The sequence below is a fragment of the Rhinoraja longicauda genome, chromosome 14 (genome assembly GCF_053455715.1).
Source record: "Rhinoraja longicauda isolate Sanriku21f chromosome 14, sRhiLon1.1, whole genome shotgun sequence".
Lineage (NCBI taxonomy): Eukaryota > Metazoa > Chordata > Chondrichthyes > Rajiformes > Arhynchobatidae > Rhinoraja > Rhinoraja longicauda.
In genome coordinates this window covers 18,326,219-18,353,779 of record NC_135966.1, presented here as the reverse complement: position 1 = coordinate 18,353,779, position 27,561 = coordinate 18,326,219, and the positions used below count along the sequence as shown (strand labels likewise).

Here is a 27,561-nt window from a genome sequence, read left to right as displayed (position 1 = left end):
AACTACCAGGAACTTTAAGATATGGATTCAAGATTTAATAATCATTGATGGGCCACACATTCTCTACACTGGTTTCCAGTTTGAGATTAAATTTAACTCATTTGCACCCAGTGTCATGAAACACTTGGAAGAAGCTGACCAAATCCTCACCGGAGAGGCTGACAGACCATTTCAAAGCAACTTTAAAATGTTGGAGACAAAAGAGACTGCAGATGCTGGAATCTTAAGCACAGTAGCTGTGGGAGTTGGTGAGTTTTGTAGGAGACATCAGTAGATAATCTGTCCCTTGCGATGGAAACGGGGAGACCGATAAAGGGGTGAGAGGTGCCTTGAAGATTGTCATTGCCTGGAACCTCTGTGGCATTTAATATTACTTACCATCTATCAGCCGTACCTGAATGTTATCACAGTCTTTCTTATGCAGGCATGGTCTGCTGCATTTGATGAGCAGTTGCATATGGACCTGAATAATGTGCATTCGTTGCACATGGATAGGACAGGTTTTGATGGATTTGGACCAAGTGCAGGCAGGTGGGACTAGTGTAGCTGGGACATGTTGGCTGGTGTGGGCAAGTTGGGCCGAAGGGCCCGTTTCCACAGTGTATCACTCTATTACCAAATATGCATAGCAGACATAATGGAAGAAAAGTTTTATTGGAATGATAAAATTTAATACATCATGAGTAGGAACTCTGACCACAGATGCTGCCTCAGATGATTATTCTACTTTGAGAGGGAAATCAATCAAACATAGGCCCAAACACCTTTTCAAGAGATAGATCTTTCTGGTTTTTATTCACAAAATGCTGGAGTAACTCAGCAGGTCAGGCAGCATCTCGGGAGAGAAGGAATGGGCGACGTTTCAGGTCGAGACCCTTCTTCAGACTGATGTCAGGGGGGTGGGACAAAGGAAGGATATAGGTGGAGACAGGAAGATAGAGGGAGATCTGGGAAGGGGGAGGGGAAGAGAGGGACAGTGGAACTATCTAAAGTTGGAGAAGTCGATGTTCATACCATTGGGCTACAAGCTGCCCAGGCGAAATATGAGGTGCTGTTCCTCCAATTTCCGGTGGGCCTCACTATGGCACTGGAGGAGGCCCATGACAGAAAAAGGTCAGACTGGAAATGGGGGGGGGAGTTGAAGTGCTCGGCTACCGGGAGATCAGATTGGCCAACGCGGACCAAGCGCAGGTGTTGAGCGAAGCGATCGCCGAGCCTGCGTTTGGTTCTGGACTCCCCCAACATTTCTGGTTTAGTCTGTTGGAAGATGCCTCAAACTCACTCATGGTATAAATTATCATTGCTGATGCTTATGGCTTAGCAAAGACAGTGATCAGGTACGCATTCCGATGATGTTGCTTTCATAACCGTGTCTATGGAAGGTCATTGATGAAGTTGGTTGGGACTGCGACTGAGATGATCGACTCTGATAACCACAAATGTCTTTGTTCCAGATGTGGCTCCAACCACTGAAGTGTTTTTGATTATCAACACTTCCGCGGAGAAGCTAATAAAGTCAACATTTGCATAACAACAAGAGGGTGTTTTAAAATGTCAGCAGCCTGGGGGAGTCATTGAATTCAATTACAGTGATGGCTGAACCATTAAAAGGGAAATATTTTAATTAAGACTAATTTCTTTTCACAGAAGGTGTGGGCTCAGTGGTATTCTTGCGCAATTCAAAAGACCCAGTTGAAACTAGAAAACTGCCAAGGGCAATATGTAACTGTTTTTTATTCAGTCTCTGTTCCAATCACATTTTAAACTATTGACTGGTGATTTATATCAGACATGGATAACGTTGCCTAGTGCAGAGTAGAAGAGTTTGTTATTGTTATTCAGCAACAGAGGAACGAAAAGTTCTAGGGGGAATAATATTTTCTGTTAATGTTGCTCTTGTCAAGTATTACACTTTAAACATTTAGTAATGTCTCATTATTACTGTGTATTACTATTTGAAGATGTGCACATTTAGTTTGTCACAGACTAATAATATTAAGAAAAATAGTAGACAATAGACAATAGGTGCAGGAGTAGGCCATTTGGCCCTTCGAGCACCCTGGTATGCAGACCATCAGGGCCTATGGATTTATCAGCCTTCAGTCCCATCAGTCTACCCAACACCATTTCCTGCCTAATGTGAATTTCCTTCAGTTCCTCCGTCACCCTAGGATCTCTGGCCACTGGAACATCTGGGAGATTGTTTGTATCTTCCTTAGTGAAGACAGATCCAAAGTACCAGTTCATCTCATCTGCCATTTCCTTGTTCCCCGTAATAAATTCCCCTGCTTCTGTCTTCAAGGGACCCACATTTCGCTTGACTATTTTTTTCCTCTTCACATACCTAAAAAAGCTTTTACTATCCCCCTTTATATTATTGGCTGCTTACCCTCGTACCTCATCTTTTCTCCCCGTATTGCCTTTTTAGTTATCTTCTGTTGCTCTTTAAAAGAGTTCCAATCCTCTGGCTTCCCACTCTTCTTTTCTATGTTATACTTCTTCTCTTTTATTTTTATGCTGTCCTTGACTTCCTTTGTCAGCCATGGGTGCCTCTTACTCCCCTTAGAATCTTTCCTCCTCTTTGGGATAAATTGATCCTGCAACTTCTGCATTATTCCCAGGAATACCTGCCATTGCTGTTCCACCGCCTTCCCTACTAGGGCCTCCTTCCAGTCAAATCTGGCCAGCTCCTGCTTCATACCTCTGTAATCCCCTTTGCTACACTGTAATACTAACACTTCCGATTTTCCCTTCTCCCTCTCAATTTGTAGAGTAAAACTTATCATATTATGATCACTGCCTCCTAATGGCTCTTTTACCTTGAGTTCTCTTATCAGATCAGGTTCATTATACAACACTAAATCCAGAATTGCCTTCTCCCTGGTAGGCTCCAGTACAAGCTGTTCTAAGAATCCATCTCGGAGGCACTCCACAAACTCCCTTTCCTGGGGTCCAGTACCAACCTGATTTTCCCAGTCTACCTGCAGGTTGAAATCTCCCATAACCACCGTAGCATTATATTTGCGACATGCCAATTTTAGCTCTTGATTCAACTTGCACCCTATGTCGAGGCTACTGTTTGGGGGCCTGTAGATAAGTCCCATTAGTGTATTTTTACCCTTACAATTCCTAATTTCTATCCATACGGATTCTACATCTCCTGATTCTATGTCACCCCTTGCACGGGAGTGAATATCATTCCTTACCAACAGAGCGACTCCACCCCCTCTGCCCACCTGTCTGTCTTTTCTATACGTTGTGTACCCCTGAATTTTCAGTTCCCAGCCCTGGTCCTCTTGTAGCCATGTATCTGTGATTCCCACAACATCATACTTGCCAATGTCTAACTGAGCCTCAAGCTTATCCACTTTATTTTTTTATTCTTCACGCATTTAAATACAACACTTTAACTTCGGTATTTACCTCCCCTCTCACACCGGTCACCATTGGCCCTGACCTTACTCTCTTATCGCATCTAGAACTTTCCTTCCCATTTATTCGAGAGTCCTTTGCAATTTCTCCTGCCTTCGCTGTCAACAGAGACAGCGTTTCAAGAACTCTTGTGTGCAATTTTGGGTGCCCAGCTACAGTAAAGGTATTGCCAAAAGCTGGAATAACTCAGCGGGTCAGGCAGCATCTCAGGAGAAGGAATGGGTGACGTTTTGGGTTGAGACCCTTCGATTTGTACCAGCATCTGCAGTTATTTTCCTGCACAACTACATTAAAGATATCAAGCTGGAAAGAGTACAGGAAAGATTCAGACATAATATTAAGAAATATTAAGGCCAGACAGCGAGATATTTTTAATTAAGTCTAAATTTAATGTTACCTAATTTTATTATGGTAGATAATTAGACCCATGTTCGGATTGCAATTAAACTCAGTACAAAACTGCTGGGTCACTTGCAAGAGGAGCCAAGGCAAACAATTAAATGCATACAGGCATATTTTGTACAAATATGTTTGTTGGCACATGTTTTTGTTTTAAACAGTTACTCAAGTCCAAAAGCCCTGGACAGCATTTGTAGAAGTTAATAGACCTGGCACTCGGGTTTCATCAAGACTCGTCATGACCGGAAATGCTGAGAAACCAGATACATTCTAGATACATACAAGAGACTGCAGGTGCTGGAATCTTAAGCAAAACACAAAGTGCTGGAGGAACTCAGCAGATCAGGCAGCTTAGAGGAGGGAATGGATAGGCAACGTTTTGTGTCAGGGCCCTTCTCCAGACTGATCAGCATAGGGGGGAAGAAAGGTGGAAGAGAGAGAGGTGAGGGCAGGACAAAGCCCGCCAAGTGATGGGTGGATATAGGTGAGGAGGATTTGATAACAGATAGATGGAGCAAGTGTCAAAGGCTAGAGATGAAAAGGATGTATGATAAGCAATGGAGGAGTGAAATGTAAAACCAGAGGGGGGAATATGGGTGGAAGGAGGTTGGGGGAGGGAAAAGAGGGAAATGGAAGACTTAAAGATGGGAGACGTGTGTATTCAGTAGGAGAACAGAGTAGGGTGAGGGGGAGGTGTGTGCGGGAGGTGAAATGGGAGCTAATTGAGCTGGGAGTGGGGGGCAAAGAGAAGAAAGAAGGGATAAAGAGTAGGAATTCTCCAGCGTCAAGTAGTATCCCATCTGTAGTTTAATTTAGGTTTATTATTTTCACGTGTACCAAGGTGAAAAGCTTTGTTTTGCATGCAATCCAATCGGATCAGACAAAACTGTACATAAATATAATCAAGTCAAACTCAATCCCTCCATGATAGATAGAGCAAAGTGCAAGATCAAGAGTGCAGAATATAGTTCCCAGCATTGTTATGCATTAGTTCCATAGACAAATTCTTCTGTGATGGGGTGGAGGTGAATCGGACGGTGCACTAGCTAATGGAAAGACCGTTCAGAATGGGGTAACAGACGGGAAGCTGTATCCGAATTTGATATTGCATGCTTTCAAGCTTCTGTACCTTCTGTTGGAATAGAGCAGAGAGAATGAGGAATGACCAGAGTGTGACAAGACTTTGCTTTCAATAGCCGCTTTTCTGAGGGTGAAATGTAATCAAAACCAATCAAAAAGAATGACTCCTTCTTGACCTTTGGAGATAGGTCTCCATTTAGAGGTTTCCTTTAAAATAAATATTTGTTTCTCACTTTCAAGTTTTCAGATGATCATTTGAGGAAATAGCCAAGAATATGCTGTTTAATGCCAAGCTCTGATATATACATACAATGGTTGAGAACTCGCTCAAAGGCATCCAGTTTATTTTGTCAGCGAACTATTTAGACTTAAAACTTTTGCACCCAGATCCTGGCAACTTGCAGTATTTTAATGAAATCCAACAAGACCACAGAGAATAGTGCATCAGTTTGTAGACTTCATACTAAATTTAACTATAACAGATTATAATCCCTGCTTTTATTTTTGGACAGTGGTAATAATGGTAATATTATTACATTTTTATCCTCTGGACCCATTTTCTGTTTATTTTTCCCCTTGGCACTTTGTTTTAGTTTATGTCATTCCTTGTGACATTTCATCTCTTCTGCTTTCCATCCCAAAACAACCTTCCCTTTCGTTCTTTCTTTCCCTCTTCCTCTCCCTGCCCCTGTACCCGTTTAAAATTTGATACAACAAAATTTGATACATCAGCAGTTTGTTGCACCTTTTAACTGATGTTTTAAGACAAAGTGTTGTCTTCTCACTCACATTACTCTTCCACTTTTTATCTCTCAATTAGCATTTCTTAAAAAAAAGAATTTAGTCTTTGTCACACTGCTATTCGTGAGAGCTCACTGTTCTCAATTAGTTCATTACAAAAGAGACAGCATTTCAAGAACTATTGTGTGCAGTTTTGGTTTCCTGGCTACAGTAAGGATGGCATAAAGCTGGAAAGGGTGCAGAAAAGATTCACAAGGATGATAGACACAATAAACTGGAGTGACCCTGCAGGTCAGACAGCATCTCTGCAGAAAAGGAATAGGTGATGTTTCAGGTCGAGACCCTTCTTCACAAGGATGATACTGGGATTGGAGGGCCTGGGCTACAAGGAGAGGCTGGTTAGGTCAGGACCTTTTCCCATTAGCGTAGGGTATTGAGCGGTGACCTTATAGAAGTATACAAGGTCATGAGGGACATAGGAAAGGTGAATTATCACAATATTTTTCCTAGGCTTGGAGAATCTAAAGCTAGAGTGCATAGATTTAAGATGTTTCGAGTTAAGACCCTTCTTCAGAAGTCTGAAGAAGCGAGATGCCGAACTCGCTTATTCTCCAGACCTGAAGAAGTCTGAAAAAATACGGATGAAACGCAGGTCTGTATACACGCAGCAGCTCAGCCGGCGAGAATGTTTATAGCGAATAACCTATGACCTGGGCATGCACAGTCGAGAGACAGAACTCGCTTATTATGAAGTTTAAAAGATATTTGGACAGATACATGGATAGAAAAGGTCTGGAGAGATATAGGCCAAATGCAGGGAAAGAAAGATTAGCTTTGATAGTTGTGTTGATTGATGAGTTGGGCTGAAAGACCCCTTTTGTGCTGTATAACTGAGTCCAAGAATCTCATATTAGCTCTAAAATATTGTAAGACTATATTGAAGAAGCATGTAACGGGTGACATACAAATTCAAATAACCTTTAAAAATCTGCCTGGTGCTGATAAAAAGTATAAAATACTAATTTGGTCCATTGATGATGTCTCAGATACTGAGCGTCTCCTCCGTTTCCCATTTCTTCCCCATTTCTTCCCCAACGTTTGAGGCAAATTTGTAATAAATCGGTGGAATATAAACTAATGCTGAAAGCACTGGGAAGAACATCAATCTGCGAATGGGTAGACAATCTAAGAACAAATGGATTACCTGGATCTTCAAGGGTCTTCGGGATGGGCTCAAAAGCAGAAGCTAGATCAAATGTTTCCTCTGCAGCACCTGTCTCGGGGCTAAAATAACAAGAATAAATCTTAATGCTGATCAGGTCATACTATAATCAATGTATTTTGGCCAAGTGCACTACACACAGAGATTGACATTTTAAATGTAAGCATTGTCTGAGCAATGACAGTAACTTTAATTTATGATGAAGAGATTTAGTCAGTATCAGAACACTCAATAATATCATTTTTCCCCCTTGATAATGCATCGGTAAAACAGTGGATTACTGGTAGAACTGAATGGCATATTTATAATAGATTTGAGGTCTAAGGAATAATATGAAAATATCTTACGCAATGCTACATGGATGAGTTTACTGAAAGTGAGCCTAGAAAAAAAGGTGACTTTCTGTGAAGTATAACCATTATGAATTTCCTGGGGGATTTTTACTATATTAGTGAAAGAATAGGCGTACAGATAACAAAGCAACCTGAAAAATGTAATAAAAATCAAAGCCAGGTAAGGTAAATGTTGTAACGTTTAACAGACCAAAAATGCAATAACACTGACTATTCCTATTACCTTAATACACACAAATCCAATGTGGCTCTTTTGGCCAATTTCATTTTCTTATCTCCTGAGGGTAATGACACAAGGTATGGTTACAGATGAGGAATGGCAGCAGAGAAGTTATAGTAAACGGCCACCCTTGTCCAATTATTCCTCTTCACCAAGCCAGATCATTGAAATAAATTATGTTACCGCTCCTGTCCATCAGGATGAAATGATATAACTCCACACAAACTGGGAAAGATCCGTAACTACTTGTCCGTGTGAATCGACCATGCATTGAAGCACAGGGAGATACTTTTTAAAAAAAAATCACATTCTATGTAATAAATCATCTACAATCTGTGGTTTTGTTTTCATTTCAAACTTTAACATGAATACGCCTGAGAATAATGCAGGAATAATTATAGCAAAAGTCATGTATCTTTCTATTATTGAAATGTTCTAAGTGATTCTTTCTTCCATCATCTTCTTTCACCCGACTACAAACAGAGCAACTCCTCCCCCTTCTGCCAACAAACAGTCATTAAGGCACAAAATGCAAGGGGTAACTCAGCGGGACAAGCAGCATCTCTGGATAGAATGAATGGGTGATATTTCGGGTCAAGACCCTTAACCAGCATCTGCAGTAACTTCCTACGCACAACAGTCATTTAAAATGTACAATTAAAGAGCAGAAACTCCTTTTAAAAACAATTCTATACAGAGAGTGTGGTGTCGGGATCATGTGTCAAATAGGGGTCAGACAATTCTATAGAGAGAGAGTAATATATGTACTGAAATCTAGCCAGCAACATTTTCAGTACAACTGTAAAGGAAGCGGGCATCCACATGTTTTTTTCCTGTTGTAACTATAATAAAAAGGAACTGCAGATGCTTGTTTATACCAAAGATAGACACAAAATGCTGGAATAACTCAGCTGGAGCAACAGGACATCACCAATCCTATGTCTCCAGAGATGATACCTTAACTGCTGACTTGTTCCAGCACTCCGGCTATCTGTTGAAATGGTGTTCATTTGAAACAGATACATGTTCATTTTGTCATGATCCTTCATCTCTGGTGTATGTGCAATGTAGCGTTTCCATTTTCGTCAACTTACAAAAACTTGTTCCAGTGACAGGAATAAAATTTCCTCTCTATCACATCTTTCACATTTTACAAATATAACTCCGTTCCATTTCCTGACATTAACACAGTAGAATTTCCTGTTGCAGTGCCTTGGAAAATGATAACCAAGTTCACAGCTCTTCATACTCAGATTTTGCCAACATTCAATTTACAACAGTTCTTTGTGCTTATGTAGACTAGGCTGGAGGCTAAATACACAAAAGTTTAGTTTATTAGTCATGTGTACCAAGTTTCAGTGTAGTGTTTTATGCCTTTCACAATACATTGTGGGTTCATATATTCATGTTTTAGGAGCAGAATTAGGCCATTCAAGTCTACTTTGCCATTCAATCATAGTTGATCTATCTTTCCCTCTCAACCCATTCTCCTGCTTTCTCCCCATAACCCCTGACAACCACACTAATCAAGAATCTGTTAATCACTGCCTTTGAAATATCCATTGAATTGGCCTCCACAGCCTTCTGTACCAATGAGTTCCACAGATTCACCACCCTCTAACTGAAGAAATTCCTCCTCACCTCCTTTCTAAAGGTACGTCATTTTATTGCAAGGCTATATGGCCTCTGGTCCTAGACTCTCCCACTGGTGGAAGACTACTGTAACTACCAGGGTTACGACATCCCTGTGACATTCATTTTGAAGTACGAATTAGAATTACTCCATTTGTTACATATTATTGTTAAATAGATTAATAGAATGGGTAAATGTAACCAAGAGTGATATGACCGACTTTAAATGGTGTGAAATTTCAGTTTATAGATCAGTGATACTTAGTTCATCAAATGTTCACCAAACCTATTTTTAATTTATGTGTTAACTTCTGTTGTACGTCATCTATTTAACAGCTATGTTACTGAAATAATTTAGTTCAATATTAGAGAAATCAATACACTGGTGTTCTTTTTTTTCATTTAAAGATAATTACTAATTTTCCATTAGTTGCCCATCTCCTAATGATTTTGTGTAACAGGCACAATAATTATTCAGTCATATTTATTCCATATAATAGATTACAATACCGACCATTCATGAATTTAATTTCAAAGTTTCCCTGTAGCATACACAACCTAAACATTTGCTAAAATGTAGACACAAGGAACTGCAGAACTGCAGAAAAAAAACAAAAGTTCTGGAGTAACTCAGAGGGTCAGGTAGCGGAGAACATGGATTGGTGATGTTTTAGGTTGGGACTCATCAGTCCAAAGAATGGACTGACCCGAAACATCGCTTAGGCACAGAGATGCTTTCTGACCCATTGAGGTACTCCAGCACTTTGTGTTTTTATATACACATCATGCTGAAAAGATTTTGCTTAGCAATAAAAGGAAATGTGCTCAAATAAAACAAGCAATAATGTTTGTTTTAATCTATGCTATGCATTGGTTTTCTCCTCAGTTGTACACCCAGTTACTGTGATTTCCATTTTATATTGGCCATTATCTATACCCCCGGTGTACATTTAATCTAACATTGTTATGTTGAAATCCAAGGGGAAAAAATGGATTTAGAGGTCTGGGATTAATTTTAATTCTTTGCATTCCTGCTGGAGATGTTAATCTGAGAAACTACTTGACAACTTCTTTATTCCCTTCTCCATTTATCAACGGCCTCAAAAATAAATCATAACCTTGCTTTGCATACTTGGTAGAATGACGGTCCTTTTGCTTGCAATAAATCTTTTGAAACAACTGCACGCTATATCAGAATAATGCAACATTCATGACCAAAGTGATTATACAATACTTTAAAATAACATCAAGAACTAGAAAGGACATGTTTAATTTTAGACACTGGTGTTGCTTAAATTTGTTGCAAAACCTAGTCCTCTCCAATCACATTTTTATCTGCAGTCCATTGACATAGATGAAGCAGATGTCTGGAATGTGTTTGAATTCCATTTAGCGAATGCCTGATGAACAATAAATGAAAAAAATGTTTTCACATGGAAAAGGAAATGTGTATTTATTCAGTGCACCTTTCTACCTAACTAACCTAAAGAGTTAAAAATCAAACCAAATTTCTTGATATTCAACCTCCAGATTTAACGCTGTTAAAAGTTTATGATCTTCATCTAACGAAGCATCCGAACTGAATTACAGTTCATATTTCACTGGGTTTAATGTAATAACACCCCAATACCAAGTTAAGATAGCAAGGTTTTGATTTCATTCCAAATTAATGTTTTATGTATTTGGAGACTAATTATTAATTGTCACTTTGTAAATGAAAAGATTTGAATCCAGATTTCTTCCTTTACTTTGTTAAATATGGGAACCATTAAGTACATTTTTATTCCATCAATGGGTATTGCAGAAATTGAGGCTGTTCTCAGTAGGGAAAGGATTACGATCAGAAAGTGGTTGTTGGGAACATTACAAAGCATTTTGATAAGAGAAACTGGGAGACAATTTTTCCCCCAGTCTAAAAAGACTGAGTATCCTTGATTTGAATTCAACTTATGAAATCTGGTTCTACTTTTTGGAAACTGTCAAGGGGAAGTGAGATCATCTATTGTGTTTAATATGTGGTGGAATGAAGGACATCAATTTTTTTGTGCAAAGAAATGGAATAATAATTCAAAAGGAAAACTAGATAAGTGCTGGAAGGAGAAAGGAGAGTATGGAGTAAGATAGAAAAGAGATTGAGATTAATTGGATAGCTCTTTCAAAGAATCAACGGTGGCACAATGGTTTAAATTGCATTTTTTTTTAAAAATATTATTTTTATTACTTTTTCAAATAGCATACAAAAACTTAACATAACATAAAAAAACATAACAGCAAGGTCACCTTTAGGCACCTAAAGGTGAACCGTAGCGCCACAATTTTTGCACCGCATTAATCACCACGCTGAACGCTGGTGGAAAATGATATTTTCATTTAATTCGGTCGTATATTTTTTAACTTACAGAGCTTTTAAAGTTAAAACATTTTATTTCTAACTGTTTTTTTCAAGGTCTTCAGCGTGTGACGTCACAATGCCCCTATGAGATGAGCTCGCGCTGCCCCCCCTCCTATTGATTTATTGAATGTTTTCAGCGTGACGTCAGCACACACGCGCGGCCTCTCCTCACTCGCACCAACGACATGGACGCCGTTAGCGGAGCCGCCCGCCCGCGATCACCGGCTCACCTCTCCTCTCTCCCCTCTCTCCTCTCTCCCACACCCTGGAGACCCTCTCCCCGCTATCGCACGGACCCAGCACGCCGCCGCCCTATCCGTCTCCAGTAGTCCGGGCTCAGCCACGCCACAGTAACGGCCGCGCTCCGCAGCTCCCTCCTCCTCCCTGCACGATCCGTAAGTGCTTTTCGCCGGGACAACGGGGGGGGGGGGGGGGGGGGTGGGGGGAAAGAGGGGTACTGGGAAAAGGGGAGGTCGTGGGGAAAGGGGGGGTGTGGGGAGAGTAAGAGTGGGGCTGGGGGAGGAGAGAATGGGGGGGGTGGGAATGGGCCCAACGGGCCCGCTTTGCTAGTATATATATATATATATATAAACTGCTCCCACCTTTAATAACCTAACCAGACAATGATTGCAATGAAAACAAAGACAGTCAGCAGTTCACTACAAGGCCTCAGTAAAATCTTTCCTCTCCAGAAGTTTCATAAGCCCCAAATCTGTTCAAAAGTGTTGTATTTCCCCTTAACTATATATGTAAGTTTCTCCAAAGCAAGACACTGCAGTAATCCATCAACCCAACTTTGCTTGTTTGGTCTATAAACTGATTTCCATGACAAGGCAATTTTATGTTTAGCTTCGAAGGTATTTATTCACAAAATGCTGGAGTAACTCAGCAGAGCTTCAAACAGACAAAATATAACCAGCTTCTTATGTGTAGTGTTAAGTTGACAGCTTGCTGGGAAACACCCGAAAATACAAAGTTTAGGACAGAGTGGGAGCTTCCCTTTTGTGGCAATAGATAAAGTTGTTATTATCTCCTTCCAGTACTCTTGGATGGTGGGGCATTCCCAAAGGCAATGAAACAAGCTACCCTCATGTACACCACATTTGACACACAGATCAGGTGTATTAGGGTTAATGCGATGCAGTAAAACAGGAGTAATATATAGTCTCATTATCCATTTGTACTGGAGTAATTTGAATCGCGTATTTATTGTTTGGACTTGAGACCGTAAACATATATTCTGCCATTCTTCTATAGTAATTTCTTCATCAAGATCTGAACACCACGCAAGCTTTTTATCTTCTGAAGATTCCTTTGCTGCAGCTATAATTATTTGGTAAAACCGTGAGGTTTGGCCACCTGCCTCATGATGGTTTAATGCCGCCTTTTCTAAAGAGTTTTGAGTTGGCAGACCTAGTGAACTTTGCGTCTTTGTTATGAAGTTTCTAATCTGGAGATACTTAAAAAAATGTTTTGAATCAAGTCTGAATTTTTGTTTTACTTCATTGAATACCATTATTATATAAATCTGAGATTTTACTGATACCCTTGTCCGCCCATATCTTAAAACCCAAGTCATTAGTGCCTGGCGTAAAGTTTCTATTTCCCCAGATTGGTGAAAATTGGGATAGAGGAGGATTTCCCCCCAGATAATTTAACACTTCATGCCACACTATCAGTGTGTTTTTTTACGAACGGATTTGAAGTGTATTTTTTCAGTGTGGATATATTTGCTGAATAAAGATTTAATGAATAAAGATTTAAAGGAATTTTAGAAGTTGTGGCCTCCTCCATCCTTATCCAATGTAGGGGTGACTCAGGCTCAAACCATAAAGAGGCTGCCCTCAGCTGGGCCGCCCAATAGTATCCCTGGAGGTTAGGGAGTGTGAACCCACCTCTGTCATACGGTAAGTACAACAGGGTTAAGCGAAGCCTTGAACGTCTACTGTTCCAAATATAGTTACGAAAAAGCTTTTTCATTCTAGTAAAAAAATTAAAAGGGGGAGCCAGCGGGATGGTCTGAAAGAGGTAAAGGAACTTAGGAAATATGTTAATTTTGAGAACATTAATACGTCCGATCATGGATAACGGTAAGGATTTCCATGTGTTAATAGATTTTACCACTGAGTTAGTGGACACAATGGATTCTATTGTTGGAGGGATTTTTACTTCAAGATATGTAAAACTTTCCAACACATTTCTGAAAGGAGTATGTAGTGGAGGAGTTAGTCTTTCAGAACATTTAAGAAATAGGATCGTAGATTTAGATGTATTAACTTTATAACCTGAAAACTTCCGTATGTTTCAATTAAATTTAGTAAATTGGGTATAGATTGTTTCAGATCCGTTAAAAAAATGTACAATATCATCCGCGTACATTCCTATTTTATTCTCAATGTCATTAATTTTAATACTAGCTATCCCGCTATTGCTTCTAATTCCAATAGCTAAAGGCTCAATGGCCAGAACAAAAAGTAGAGGTGACAGGGGGCACCCTTGCTGTGTGCCTCTGAAGAGAGAAAACTGTTCTGATACCATATAATTGGTTATTACTGAAGCCCTTGAATCATAATATAAGATTTTGATCCAATTGAGGAAGTAACTGCCAATTCCAAAACGATTAAGCACTTCAAATAGGTATTTATGTTCGACCCTATCAAAGGCTTTTTCAGCATCAAGTCCTACCACCACCACATCTGGTGCCTCTTTCTTTGCATGTATAATATTCAACACTACGTATACTATGGAAGCCCTGTCTTCCTTTAATAAAACCATTTTGATCTAGAGCAAAAATAGATGGCAGGAAATTGGATTTTAAAAAAATCTACATCCAAATGAATAGCAATTTCTCAAGATATTAGAAAATGAAAGCATAATTTCCAGACTTAAAATTTCCTATGGCAATATAGCTTATGGGAGTATAAATACAAAGCAAGCTTGTTTATGCAATTGGACAATCTGTACAAGGTGCTGGAATAACAGCGGGTCAGGCAGCATCTTTGCAGAACAGGCGTAAGTGATGTTTCAGGTCGGGACCCTCTTCAGACTGGGGGGGGGGGGGGGGGGGGGAGCTGGAAGAGAAGAGTGGCAGGGCAAAAGACAAAAGGTGAGAGATAAGTATAGAAGGGGAAACCTTTCAGACTGAGTCACAGGAAAGGGAAACGAGAGATATAGGCGGTGAAATAGAGAGATATAGAACAAATCAATGAAAGATATGCAAAAAAAATAACAATGATGAAGGAAACAGGTCATTATTAACTGCAGCTTGGCGAGAACGAAAAGCTGGTGTGACTTGGGTGGGGGAGGGATGGAGAGAGGGAATGCAGGGGTTACTTGAAGCCATATCTGCAGTTCCTTCCTACATGAATAATTAATTTTGCTACATACAAGATATCAGTATAACAATTGTGTGGGAAGTAGGTATGATAACTTGGTGTGGTGTAACTTCGTTTTTTGATACAATGATAATGAACTGCAGATGGTAAGTGATTTGAGACTTGTTGCAGATATGGCTTCAGGATGAATTTGATGGAAACGTAGCCAAATTAACCTGCCCGACTGCCAGGATGTAATAAGTGACGGAAGTGGTGTGCTTCCTTTTATTCACCTCATCCTTCTGTTGGCCTGTTGCAGGCAATTATCAAGTCAGCAATGATGGCAGGTCACACCAGAGACAATCTCAGGACTGTTCACTCGAATCCAGACTCCATCCTTTCACTCATTCAAAAAGCACAGTTTTAACCATGTTCTATCTTCCAACTATATCCAATACAGTTGTATTCGAGCCCAAGACCCAATAAGTACTTCAGTAACATGTTCTATATTCAAGCAGCAATACTCAGAGATGTACATTTCCAATATTGTCACCCACCGCAAACCAAAGAAAGCAGCTATGGTCAAGGCAGTGTCATGCAGAAGTGACACTTCTCAGCTTAATAAAACAAGAGTATTTTCTGCAACACATTGTTTTCAGAAATAATGCAAAAAATTCGTACAACTTCAAGCTACATTTTTTAATTGCTCCACTATTGACATCCACTGTGTTCTGCCATCCTGACCTTTCAATTTGACTCCACTGGCCTTTTGCCATTTTCACTTGGTGTGGTGTAACTTTGTTTCTTGATACAATGATCTTTTGGGCACATTAGATTTTCTTGACTACTATGTTCAAACAAAGCATTTTGACTACATGGATCCAACTGTTATAATATACTAGAAACAGGTGTACCCGTTGGACCCAAACCTCTCCTGCATCGGTCTAGCACTCTCCCCCCTTATCCCCCCCTCACCCACTCCACCCCCCCCCCTCCTGAACTCATCCACTCCATCCCCCCTTTCCCCCCCCCTCCTCCCATCCTCGCCGTTTGCACCATCGCAAAGTCGAAATATCGTAAGTTGAAGTATCGTAAGTCGGGGAGCATCTGTATTGGAACAACGGGCCCCAACTGTGCAGGCGCAAACCCGTTGGGTTCCCATTGTGACGTCGAACACAGCGCATGTGCGGCTGATAGGCAGGGCAAGTGGAAAAGGGATTTATGAAAGTTTAAAAAGTGATTTTTAAAGTTTAAAAAGTGAATATCAACCATTTGAACCACGGGCCAATGGGCCTAAAATTGTTGCACTATCGTGTACTATTTTGGCTGTATTTCAGGTATAAATATATTTACGAACGAACAAATATACTAATATACAAGATGAGAGGTTTGGTAATATATAGATACATGTAAAATGGGTTATGTGAACAAAGGAACAGATCCGAACAACTTTTATCTGGAGCTGATGATCCTGTCCTTTGCCGCTCTTTGTATGGCCAGACAATGTTAAATATTTTATGAATAATTCTTTGTTTTTATTCAGTGCCCCGCATTTGCTCGAATTATTTAATGTACAATGCTTGATCAAGAACTTGAATTATCCCCAACTTCAAAATATTTATTCTTTTGGATATTTGACTGATGGTTAAAAAATGTGGTTAACCCACAGGAAAAAAAGTTTACTCTATCATTCTTCATTAAGAATTATTTTTCTACTTTTGAATCATTATCTAATCTCAACAGCAGTTAGATTTCTAACTTGCTAACAAGTGGCATTTGGATTAAGATTTCTGACAATAGCAATTTTTCTTATCTGCAGAGAAATTGAGGTCCTTACATGTAGATCTTTGCACTAGGAACACACTAAATATGGGTATTTAAAAAATTGCCACCCAAAATTTTGCAATTTTGAAATAGAATTGGATAACCATAAATATAGAAACAGGAGAAATAGTTTAATTCAGGAACCTTTATTAAAATATTTTCTCAAAGCAAACCAGTATAAATAGATTTGTACACTGTATTAATGCTATGCTACAAACATGTGCAACAACTTTCCTGAACCTGGTTTTACAATCATTAAAGTTGCTCAAGTGTAAAGCTTTGCCCAATGACATGTTTATGCTCCCACAATCAGGAATAACCATTACAAATTCTCTTGGCAGATGAAAAGCTTCACACTAAATTTAACTTGGTTGATTCAATTCATGTACTATAACCGCAAAACCTTACATGTGTATCCTAAAGAACATTGACTGACCTTCAGCTTATCAGGTTTTAGCAGAATTTTGTTCAACTGAAATCATGCTTAATTGTTCATTTTGCAAATTATATTGTATAATTGAATTTTAAACAAAAACATGCTGATTAACAAATTGAAATCTCTACAACAATTGAATGTTTAAAATATTGTAATGCTGGAGAATGCTGTGACATTAGAGAAATGTGATGTTCAGTTCAGAAATGTATGTCTAGACAAAGGAGTCAAGAGATAGCAAGCAATCAGCAATTACACTTTATTCCAGTTCAAGATTTTATATTAAGGGAGTGAGCAGATCTTTCATGATGCCAATCACGCAATCTTGTATAACGCGGGCTCTGCAGTTCGGTGATAAACTTTTCTCTGCAGAGGATAAGAGAGAAAGATGAGAAGAAAAAGAACAGAAAATGTAAAAGGACTGATAAAGAAGGTTAGCAAAAAGCCTCAATATTTTCCTAAACTGAGTTTTCAATTTAAATCCTACATTAAAGTCACAGGCAGCGTCCAGGAATCTCAGGAAAGTCTGATAACGTGTTGATCTTTGTACCACTTATAGTAATAGATTATTTTAAAGGAACACCAAAGTAAATTTACTTTTAAAATTAAATTGTGGACTATGGAACAAATTAATGATATGCGAATCAAAATCGTTCAAAAATAATAGCATGTATATTACAACTGGTCAGAAAATTATGGAAAGTACATAATCTTACATTAGTCCAATAATAAATTTACTTCTGTATTAGCTAACAGAGTTGCATTAAGATAAAATGTTATGAGTGGACTGTTAGAAAAATACATTTGGTGTAATGTTATCACGATGAAGCTTAAGTTAGGAAGGGAGACATGAAAATCTAAAGCCATAACATTCCAGAATAACTTGAACTCATACTTTAAAATTGTGCGAGGTCAACACATAGAGCACTAAATCTTAATGATTTACAGCACATATTTTACGACAAATCTGGTTGTGGCTACAACCTGGGTTACCAGAGTATTTTAATGCAATATTACAAGTAGCACTCTGGATCCTTTCCTTCCACAGGAACATTGCCGTGAAAGATTTTATTTGGAAAAAAAGCTTTTTAAACTAAACATATGCTTTATAGGGGCACTTCAAGAACTATTGCTTAATCCATGAATACTTTGTACAACTGGACAAAACTTACACTGTCACTTTCAAATCATCACCACGCAATTGTTTAAAAATAATATTTTTTACAATTTGCACTGTATGGTAATCTCATGTTGGTTACTCTGGGGCTAACTGCACCTTTTGAATCTCACTTGAATATGGCATTGAATGAGTCGAGAGTATTCCAGACCAGCCACAACATACCCAAGCCCTCACCTCCTTTCCATTTTCAATCTCAGGGATGTTTATTTTTTCAGTAAATACAAGTAGAGATAAGTAGAGGTCAAAATTGTCACTCCAAAATTACTATTATTACCATCCAATATTTGGATTCATTTTCAGAAAACTGCAGACCAAGTTTGCTTGTAATTCTGTGATTTTTTTAAAGCTGTTTACTATTTCAGCTTGGTCTTTTTTTCTTTTCGTTTGATTAAAAGATACAGGATAGAAACAGGCTCGCTGGCATGCTGAGTCCATGCCGAGCATTGACCATCTGTTCACGTTAGTTCTATGTTATCCCACTTTCGCATCTACTCCCTACACATGGGGGCCAATTTATTGAGGCCAATTAACCTACAAACCTGCACATACATGGAATGTGGAATGAAATCAAAGCACCCAGCACTCACAGAAAGAATGCGCAAACCCCCCACAGACAGAATCCAAGATCAGGATCAAACCTACATTTCTGGTGCTGTGAGGCAGCAGTTTTGCTGCACCACTGTGGCTTATATCGGCACAGCACTTGATAAATGGGACATTATAATTTATTGTTTCATATTTTTACACCTTGCACTTAGAAATACCCATGCAGCTCTTGATGATGCAGACTAGGAAAATATATCAAAGCCAATTTTAAATAAATATATCAAAGCCAATGTTCCACATTGGGCAGAAAATTGAATAAGTTGTAAACAGTTAATATCAAATCAGTTGTGTAGGAAGGAACTGCAGATGCTGGTTTAAACTGGAGAGACACAAAATGCTGGAGTAACTCAGCGGGACAGACAGCATCTATAATGCTGAGATGCTGCCTGTCCGGCTGAGTTACTCAAGCATTTTGTTTAATATCAAATCAGTTGTCTGTTAAACAGTTTGATTTACCTTTGCAGTGAACACAAAGAAAAATAAAGACAGTTCATGAAGTATGATTATTCGATAAAGGATGGGAGATTGAAAGCAGGAAGTTACAGGCCAGTTAACCTAACATGCATCAGTAGGAAACTGCCCAAATCCATTACATAATAGATAAAAGCAGGACGTGTAGGAAATTTCATAAGTCAATCAAGTAGAGTCAGCATGGTTTAATAAAAGGGAAATGGTGTTTGGTGAATTTTGGGGAGTTCTTGTGGATATAACAAGCAGTGTTTGATAAAGGAGAAATAGAAGTTTATATGAATTTGGATTCCAGAAAGCATTCAGTAAAGTTCCACGTACAAGATTACAGAACAGGTGTGCATTGCATCGGTTTCAGTATTTGGCAAGAATAGGAGAATGGTTAACTGACAAAAAACAGTCAGGATAAAAGGGGTTATTTGCAGATTGACAATCAATGACATTGCATATCACTGGGATTGGCACGGGGGCTTCAACTATATACTAATCTATATTTATCGGCTTAGATGAAGGGACTGAGTGTACCTTAGCCAACGATGCAGAGACGAGTGTGAAGAGACAAGTTGTGAAGAGCCTGCAAAATTCCTCCTTCTCTCCTTTCTAATTGTACATCTGTTTATTCTGAGGCCATTGTCTCTGGTCATAGACTCACCCACTAGTGGAAACATCCTCTCCACATCTACCTTATCCAGGCCTTTCACTATTCATTATTGACTGGTGCAGGTTCAGCAATGACATTACCACCTTTCCTATAATGCAGTGGCAAAGTGTTCTTCAGCTATAGTTAATACGACACCTATCAACTGCACGTGGCAATGTATATTCAAAGGCAAAACAATACGGTGTGAAGTGTAATCAGAATTATAAGGCAGGGGATAAATGATATCAGCTTCCAGTTTAATCCTGGACTTGAGATAAAATTGCATTTTATATTTCTCTTTATAATGGGTACTACAGAAGTGATAATGTAATTGCACCATTCTAGCATACATGACAATGTAGTCCTACTATCAGGGGTAAAATGGGATTGCACAAAAATAATCTTACATTGACCATTTCCTCTGCAGGTAAACATTTTTGATGGGAATAGTTAGCAGGAAGGTGTGAAAACAGCCTGGAATATATGTCACCTGTAAAGACCATAAATCAATTGGTCCTTCTGCATCTTACCTGGCTCTTTTAACAACTTCATCATCTGGATCTCTCACTGAAATTAATTGGAAATAAATGAGGGATTCTCAGTTAAAACCGTGTGCTACTTTAAAGTTATAACTAAAAATAATTTTCACTTCAAACTAGTCATAAAAGGTATCATGATGAATTCTATTTTCTCATGCTTTCAGGATGACGTTTCAAACTTTGCTTTAAATGGGTACAATACTTTTCACATCCTTCATGCAATCTTGTCTTGTCGGTACTAATAAGTAATCATTGTGAAATCCATCCAAAGTAAATCAAAATTTATCTCATTCAATCAAAAAGCAAAAGACAAAATATAACTCGCGTTTTGTAAGGTCACAAAACTAGGCAGCTGATGTATTTTTTAAGTTCTATGCACTACAAATAAAATCATGCAACATTCCGGCATTCTAGTTAATGAAAGGAAACCTTGAGTTTTTTCCTGCCCTCGCAGTTCTAAAGTGAACCAAATTTCTTTGCAACAAATTGTTTCCAGATTAAATTCTAACTATTGTTCCACAAAATATATTCAAAATATATTCTGAAGGGATTCTTCCATCAATGCTCCCATGTTATTTGGATATTAGAAATTCCAAATAGAATAGTTACTAGAAATTCTGGCTCCTCATATCTGTATTTTCATGATTACTCTAAAGCACATTTTAATTTATAATTATGTTCATTACTCATGCACTAAAATGTTTTTTTTTCTTCAGCGTCAATGTACAAATACTAGCCGAACATATGTTGATAGAGGCGAGTCAACGAATTAAATTTCATAGCTGTCACTGCAGGAGACAAGCTATGCTCTTGAATATTTTACGGTTTTGTTATGTTCAATATCAATACTCATGTTTCTATCACACCCTCGTGTAATCCTAACCCATTGAGTTCCTCCAGCACTGCTTTTTTTTTGCCTTACATTGTAGTGTTAACATTGATGAGCAAATGTGCATATACTGAAATACAAATGTTTCTCCTAAATTCCAAATCATACAAACTCGCTTCCCAAAACCATGATAGAAAAGTTTCAATATATATATATTTGTATATATGTTAATGTTTTAAGAAACTGCCTGTTTGACATGCAGTATGCCATTGTGTATTAACAATTCCACACTACACTTACTTAAATCTGTGCCTGTCAGCTGAGCAAGGATACGGAAAGAGCGGGATTGGGTTGTTCCAGTTTTTGGTTGCCAATCCTCTGTGTCCTCCATAAGTCTTTTCTTACTGGCATCATTAGGCATGATAACACGATGGTCAGCCTTGCCAAAATGCCTACATTATTTTTTTTCAGCGATAAAAGTAAAGGGGAAAAAAGGACACACACACATACACACACAGGAGACAGAGAGAAAGCATTTAGAGAGAAACTTAAATAACCTTGAAAGCAGCTCATAGCTAATAGCGCATGTTGATATAATGCGTAAAACACCTACAAACTCATGGGAACACCATCAGGCAAAATTTTACATGCAAGGAATCACATTAGGGTGATATTGGAGTAAGTGAAACTCTAGATCCTGGGAAATCTATAATAGGAACAGAAAATCCCTGAAATACTCAGATGATGAAGTGGCGTCTGTGTGAAGAGGAAGTGTTAACATTTCAAATTTAAGACCCTTTGTTGGAACTGTTCTAGCGAATGGTCTTCAACCTGAAGAAATAAGTCTATCTCTCTTAGTACAGATGCTGCTCGACTCAGTTATTGGAGGTGGCACAGCACGTTGGAAGAGATTGGTTCTAATTTAGTTTAATTTAGAGTTACAGCATGGAAACAGGCCCTTTGGCCCACTGAGTCCACCATGAACATCGAACACCCGCTCTCACAAGCTCTACGATATCCCACTTTCTCGTCTACTCCCTACACACTAGGGGCAATTTACAGAGGTCAAATAACCTGCAAACCCATACATCTTGGGGATGTGGGAGGAAACCAGAGTACCCGAAGGAAACCCACCCAACCACAGGGAGAATGTGCAAACCACACACAGCACCTGATGTCAGAATCAAAACCGGGTTTCAGGCACAGTGAGGCAGCAGATCTACCAGCTGCACCACCATGCTGCCCACAAGGTGCGAAAGGGTATTGAGATATTGAAGATGCTTAGCGAAAGAAGGAATTCTTCAACTGGAGGTGGAACGGGTGTTAACAATATCAGTTTGCAAGGGGTCCATAAAGTAAAGTTAATAGGGCATTATTATAACCCAGGGAAATATCAGCTATTTTATGCACATATTGTCCTTGCCAAAAGCAATGAGAAGATAATCCAGAAGGGTTAAATATTCATTAGGACATAAGAAAAATAATGTTGCTATTCTTTGAACAGTGGCTTTAGATAATTTACATCCACTTGACGCAGTAGCTGGGGCTTTATTTAACCTCACAGCTGAAAGTCAGCACATCGTGCAATGTCAGGCTGGATTGTGTGTTGAAGTCTCTGGAGTGGGGGCCTGAACCCAAAACCTTTTGCTTCAAAGGCAAGAGTGCCATCACTGAGCCAAAAGTGACACCTTAAACCTTCGGCAAAATCGTCCACGTACTTGAACTACAACCACTGCCAAAAGGTAGAAAGGCGATATTCAGCAAATTCTATATAGGATTTGAAATTCTATGATGTATTTTAATCTGCTGCAGGACAGTTCGCTGGAAAGAGATTATCCATCAACAGCCATCTATCTAAGCAGTAGGGGAGAACAAGAAATTGCAAACAGGGTTTGAGAAAAGAACAAATTTTGTTTCGTTTTTTTGGAAAAAGAGGTATCAACAACATATTATTCCATAAGAATATATTACATTTTCAGCTTGAGTCCAAAAACATTGTCACCAAATCTCTATTACTTAGGAGGCTGATTTTGTTTGGTTTCACTTTGTAATATTTCGATTCATTTACTTCCGAATTTCAATTCCCTTTGTAGTGTAATTCTAACTCATTGGGAAATGAAGAAATGGTAAACAAGGGATATTTAGGCTTGGAGTTGGAACTGTTAATTGAGGCCAGGAGACTAAAATGATGTTACCTGGCAAAATTCGAAAGACATGTGGGTTTGTTGGTTAATTGGCCTCTGTAAATTGCCCCAAGTGCGGAGGGAGTGGTTCCGAAAGAAGGATAACATAGAACTAGTGTGAATGGGTGATCAATGGTTGGGGTAGACTTGATGGGGTGAAAGCCCTGTTTCCATGCTGCATCTTTTAATTAAACAAGGACAGGGAAGATGGAATATAATATGCAGAAATGTGAAGTCATCTACTTTGGAGGGAATAAATTGGAAGTAATTCTATTTTTAAATGAAGAGATTGAAAAATATGGGTACTTAGGATGGTTAATATGAAGGTTCAGAATGCAACGAGGATGGCAAATGGCATTCTCATCTTCAATACAAAATTTGAGTGGAAAAGAGTCATATTGTTCCAGCTACATAGTGCATGGGTAAGCCTTAGGAATAGTCCATATAGGTCTGGTCTCCTTACCCAAGGGTGAATATACTTGCAACAGAATGGATTCAAAGATGTTTAATGTTGATTCTTAAGATGTCAAGTTTATCATCGATCTTGTACAAAAATGGGCCACAGCTACAAAAATGGATGGAGAAGTGGCAGATGGAACATAATCCAAGCAAGTGTGCGATGTTGCATTTTGGAGGTCAAACAATAAGGGGAAAATATACAATTATTGTCATGATCCTAAACGGCATTGATGTACTGAGTGATCTTGAAGTCCAATTCCATAACTCACTGAAAGTGGCAACAAAAATAGAGAGAGTGGTGAAGAAGGCATATGGTATGCTTGCTTTCATAAGTCAGGGCATTGATGACAAGAGTCAAGAAGTCATGATGTAGCTTTATAGGACTTTGGTGAGGCCGAATTTGGCGTATTGACTGCAATTCTGGTTGTCCTATTATAGGAAAGATGTGAAGGCTTTGGAAAGGGTGTAGAAGTGGTTTACCAAAATGATGCCTGAATTAGGAGGTATTAGCTACTGGGAGAGGTAGGCCAGACTTGGATTATTTTCTCTGGAATACAGGAGGTTGCAGGGGGACCTGATAGAAGTATATACAATTATGAGAGCCATAGATATGGTTGACAGTCAGAACCTTTTTCCCAGGATGGAAAAAAAATCAATAATAGAGGGCATAGCTTTAAGGTGAGAATGGCAAACTTTAAAGGAGATGAACGGGGCATTTCTTTTTAACACAGAGGGTGGCAAGTGCCTGGAACAAGCTGCCAGGGTTGATGGTTGAGGCAGATATGACCGTGGCATTTATGTGACTTTTGGATAGGCATATGGATATGCAGGGAATGGGGGGATATGGACTATATGCAGGCAGATAAGATGCAGGTCTTGGCGTCAGGTTCAGCACAGACATTGTGGGTTGAAAGGTCAGTTCTTGTGTTGCTCTGTTCTAAATGTGGAGAGATTACACATGGTGGGCCTGTATTTAATTTAGAAGAATGATTGAGGCACACCAAATTCTTAAGGGGTGCGATGGGACAGATGAAGAGTTGATGTTTTTCCTGATTGGAAAGTTTTGAACCAGGGGTCACAGTTTAAAATAAGATGGCCATACATACAGGTCAGTGATTTTAAAAAATCTTCACACAGACGCGGTCACTGAATATATCTGAGGAAGGCTGATAGATGATCACATTATCACATTGATTAAAGGGATTTGGGTTTAGTGCAGGAATGTGGTGCCAAGATAAAAGATTAGCCATGATCTTATCAAATAGTGGGACAGAGACAAGGAGCTGAATGGCCCATTCCTGCTTCTCCTCTTATCTCTTTAGGTTATTTTCCACAAAAATCCATGTGTCTTTCTGTTGATATTTATACCGTTCCAGTTAAACTTAATTTCATAACCTGAGAGAGGATTTAACAAAAGAGTTGCACATTAATGTCACAAGAGGAAATTAAAGAGAAATAAACCTGTTTGAGTTTGATTCACCAAAAGAAGTAAAAAAGAGAAAAAAAGTCATAGATAGAAACAAGGAGGCAACCAGTGGAATTTGAGGCAATACTGGAATATCACACATCTTTTGGGGTTTAATCAAATTAGACATTTTCAATAATGGATTTCACCTGCAGTTCACATTTCAAACAATGATGCCAATACCATGCACTTCAATCAATCAGTTTTGGGACGTTTTGTGCTTTTGTTCATTTAAACTCTGTCTAACATTTGATTTCATCCTACCACACAAGTGCAGAATAATCAAAATGCTAAGGGCTACATTAGTGCTTCATATGGCTCAATATAAAATTATACCACACAATGAACAACAGATTTCTGCCAACTATTTTATTTTAAAATCCCCCCAAAAATATGTATTACATTCAGGACCAGTATCAATTTTTAAAAAGTCATTGTTATATGCAGTGAAAATGTTAATGTTCATTCATTCATATGGCATAGGTGTTGCTGACAAGGCAGTTCACTGTCTGTCACCAAATAAATTTAATGAGCAGGTAAGTGACAACTAAATTTCTGAATGTGGGAGTCACTTATAATCCAGGCCTGTTTAAGGATAGTAGATTTCCTTCTCTTTTTGACATTAATAAAGCAAATAGACTGTTACAACAAACCAGTGGTTTTTTAAAGCCATTTTTACTGACGCCAGGTTTTTATATGTTTTATTAACTGGATTTATAATCACCAGCTGCCATGGTGACATTTGAACTCGTCGTCAGTTTAGTACCTCAAGACTCAAGATTACTTTTCCAGACATTTAACCACAAAACATTCCAGTTTGTCTTCCAGATCAGCTCAATACAATAAGAGTGATGTCACCCAGGTCGGATGAAGGCCAGATGTAAAAACATAGAATTAGGGAAACAATTATTTGGGAAACCAAAAACTACCAAATGAACAAATCAACATAGATATTCAACTTGAACGTATACTGGTGCAAGGTATAACTTGTAAAAAAAAGTTCTCCACGCATCAATATTAGACAAAATCTGCTCCTCCCCCCCCCCCCCCCCCAAGTGATGAAAAATCTTTGGCATTAAAAAATCTTAACTTTATCCAACTTCAAATTTAGTTAAGAGCCAGCAAAAACATCACAGCAATCCCACAAAAGTGATCATTTGTCCAGAAATTGCATTTTTTGCACAAATCAACAGAGATACTCAGTTTAGTTGAGCTCATGCTGGTGCAAGTTATAAAATGTGAACAAAGTTATTCATGCACATTAATGTCAGAGAGAATCTGTTTGTTTTTTTAAAGAGGTTAATTTTTTTGCCATTGAAAAAGCTTAACTTTATCCAACTTCAAATAAAGTTAAAAGCCAGCAAAAACATTGCAACATTCCTCGAAAAGTGATAATCTGTCCATAAATTACAAATTTGTAATAAACCTATCAAACTACATTCTACACCAAAGGAGATGTGTTAAAGGCTGAAAGGTTTCATGCTTACTGTGCTCACCTATAGTCATCAAGATCATAAAACATTTCTTCGTCTCGAAGAACATGAAACTTGGGACGACCTTCCAATTTCTCCTCATTTTCACTGAATATATTAGAATACATCAAGATTACAAAAACTGCTCAGCATGAAATTCCACAGCAAACAAGAATTGGGGAAAGGTTATTAATAGAAATAGCCCACCAGGTATAGGTAGTAAAATTACAGGAAGTGAAAAAAAAGTAGGACCAACGCTTTCATTTATTCAGATTCAGAAAACTAAATGCATTCATAAAGAAAACTTCTTTTTTAAATGGACTACATTAACATGTCAGTAATTGTATTAACACAGCATGCACCGTGCACATAAAATACCATGTTTCAAACTAACTTGGGAGATTTGATCTTTCAACTTTAAATGTACACAGTTTGCAAGAGCATTCTCAACAAGGTATATTCCTCTAAGCATTAACTCCAAGCAAATTTACATGATAAAATTCTTACAATCTCCATGTTACAAGTAAGTTTGCAGGAAACTAAACTAAAGGTAAGCTTTTAAAAAGTCATAAATATTTTATGGCAGCTGGGTTTATGCCATGAATGTCAACAACATGTAAAAGTTGAGCGCTGTTTTTTTAAAATGCCAATTGTAAATGATTTTAATTGGATACATTC

The 27,561-nt window shown here is 38.5% G+C and overlaps 1 protein-coding gene across 3 annotated transcripts in view; it reads right to left on the bottom strand.

Annotated features, from left to right (window-relative positions):
* pdlim7 (PDZ and LIM domain 7) overlaps window positions 1–27,561 on the bottom strand; it is a 125,445-nt gene that overhangs the window by 14,681 nt on the left and 83,203 nt on the right. For all 3 annotated transcript variants that reach the window (XM_078411091.1, XM_078411093.1, XM_078411092.1), the window contains exon 5: window positions 6,857–6,936. In XM_078411091.1, coding sequence (XP_078267217.1) covers window positions 6,857–6,936 — 80 coding nt within the window. The remainder of the gene's footprint in view (window positions 1–6,856; window positions 6,937–27,561) is intronic.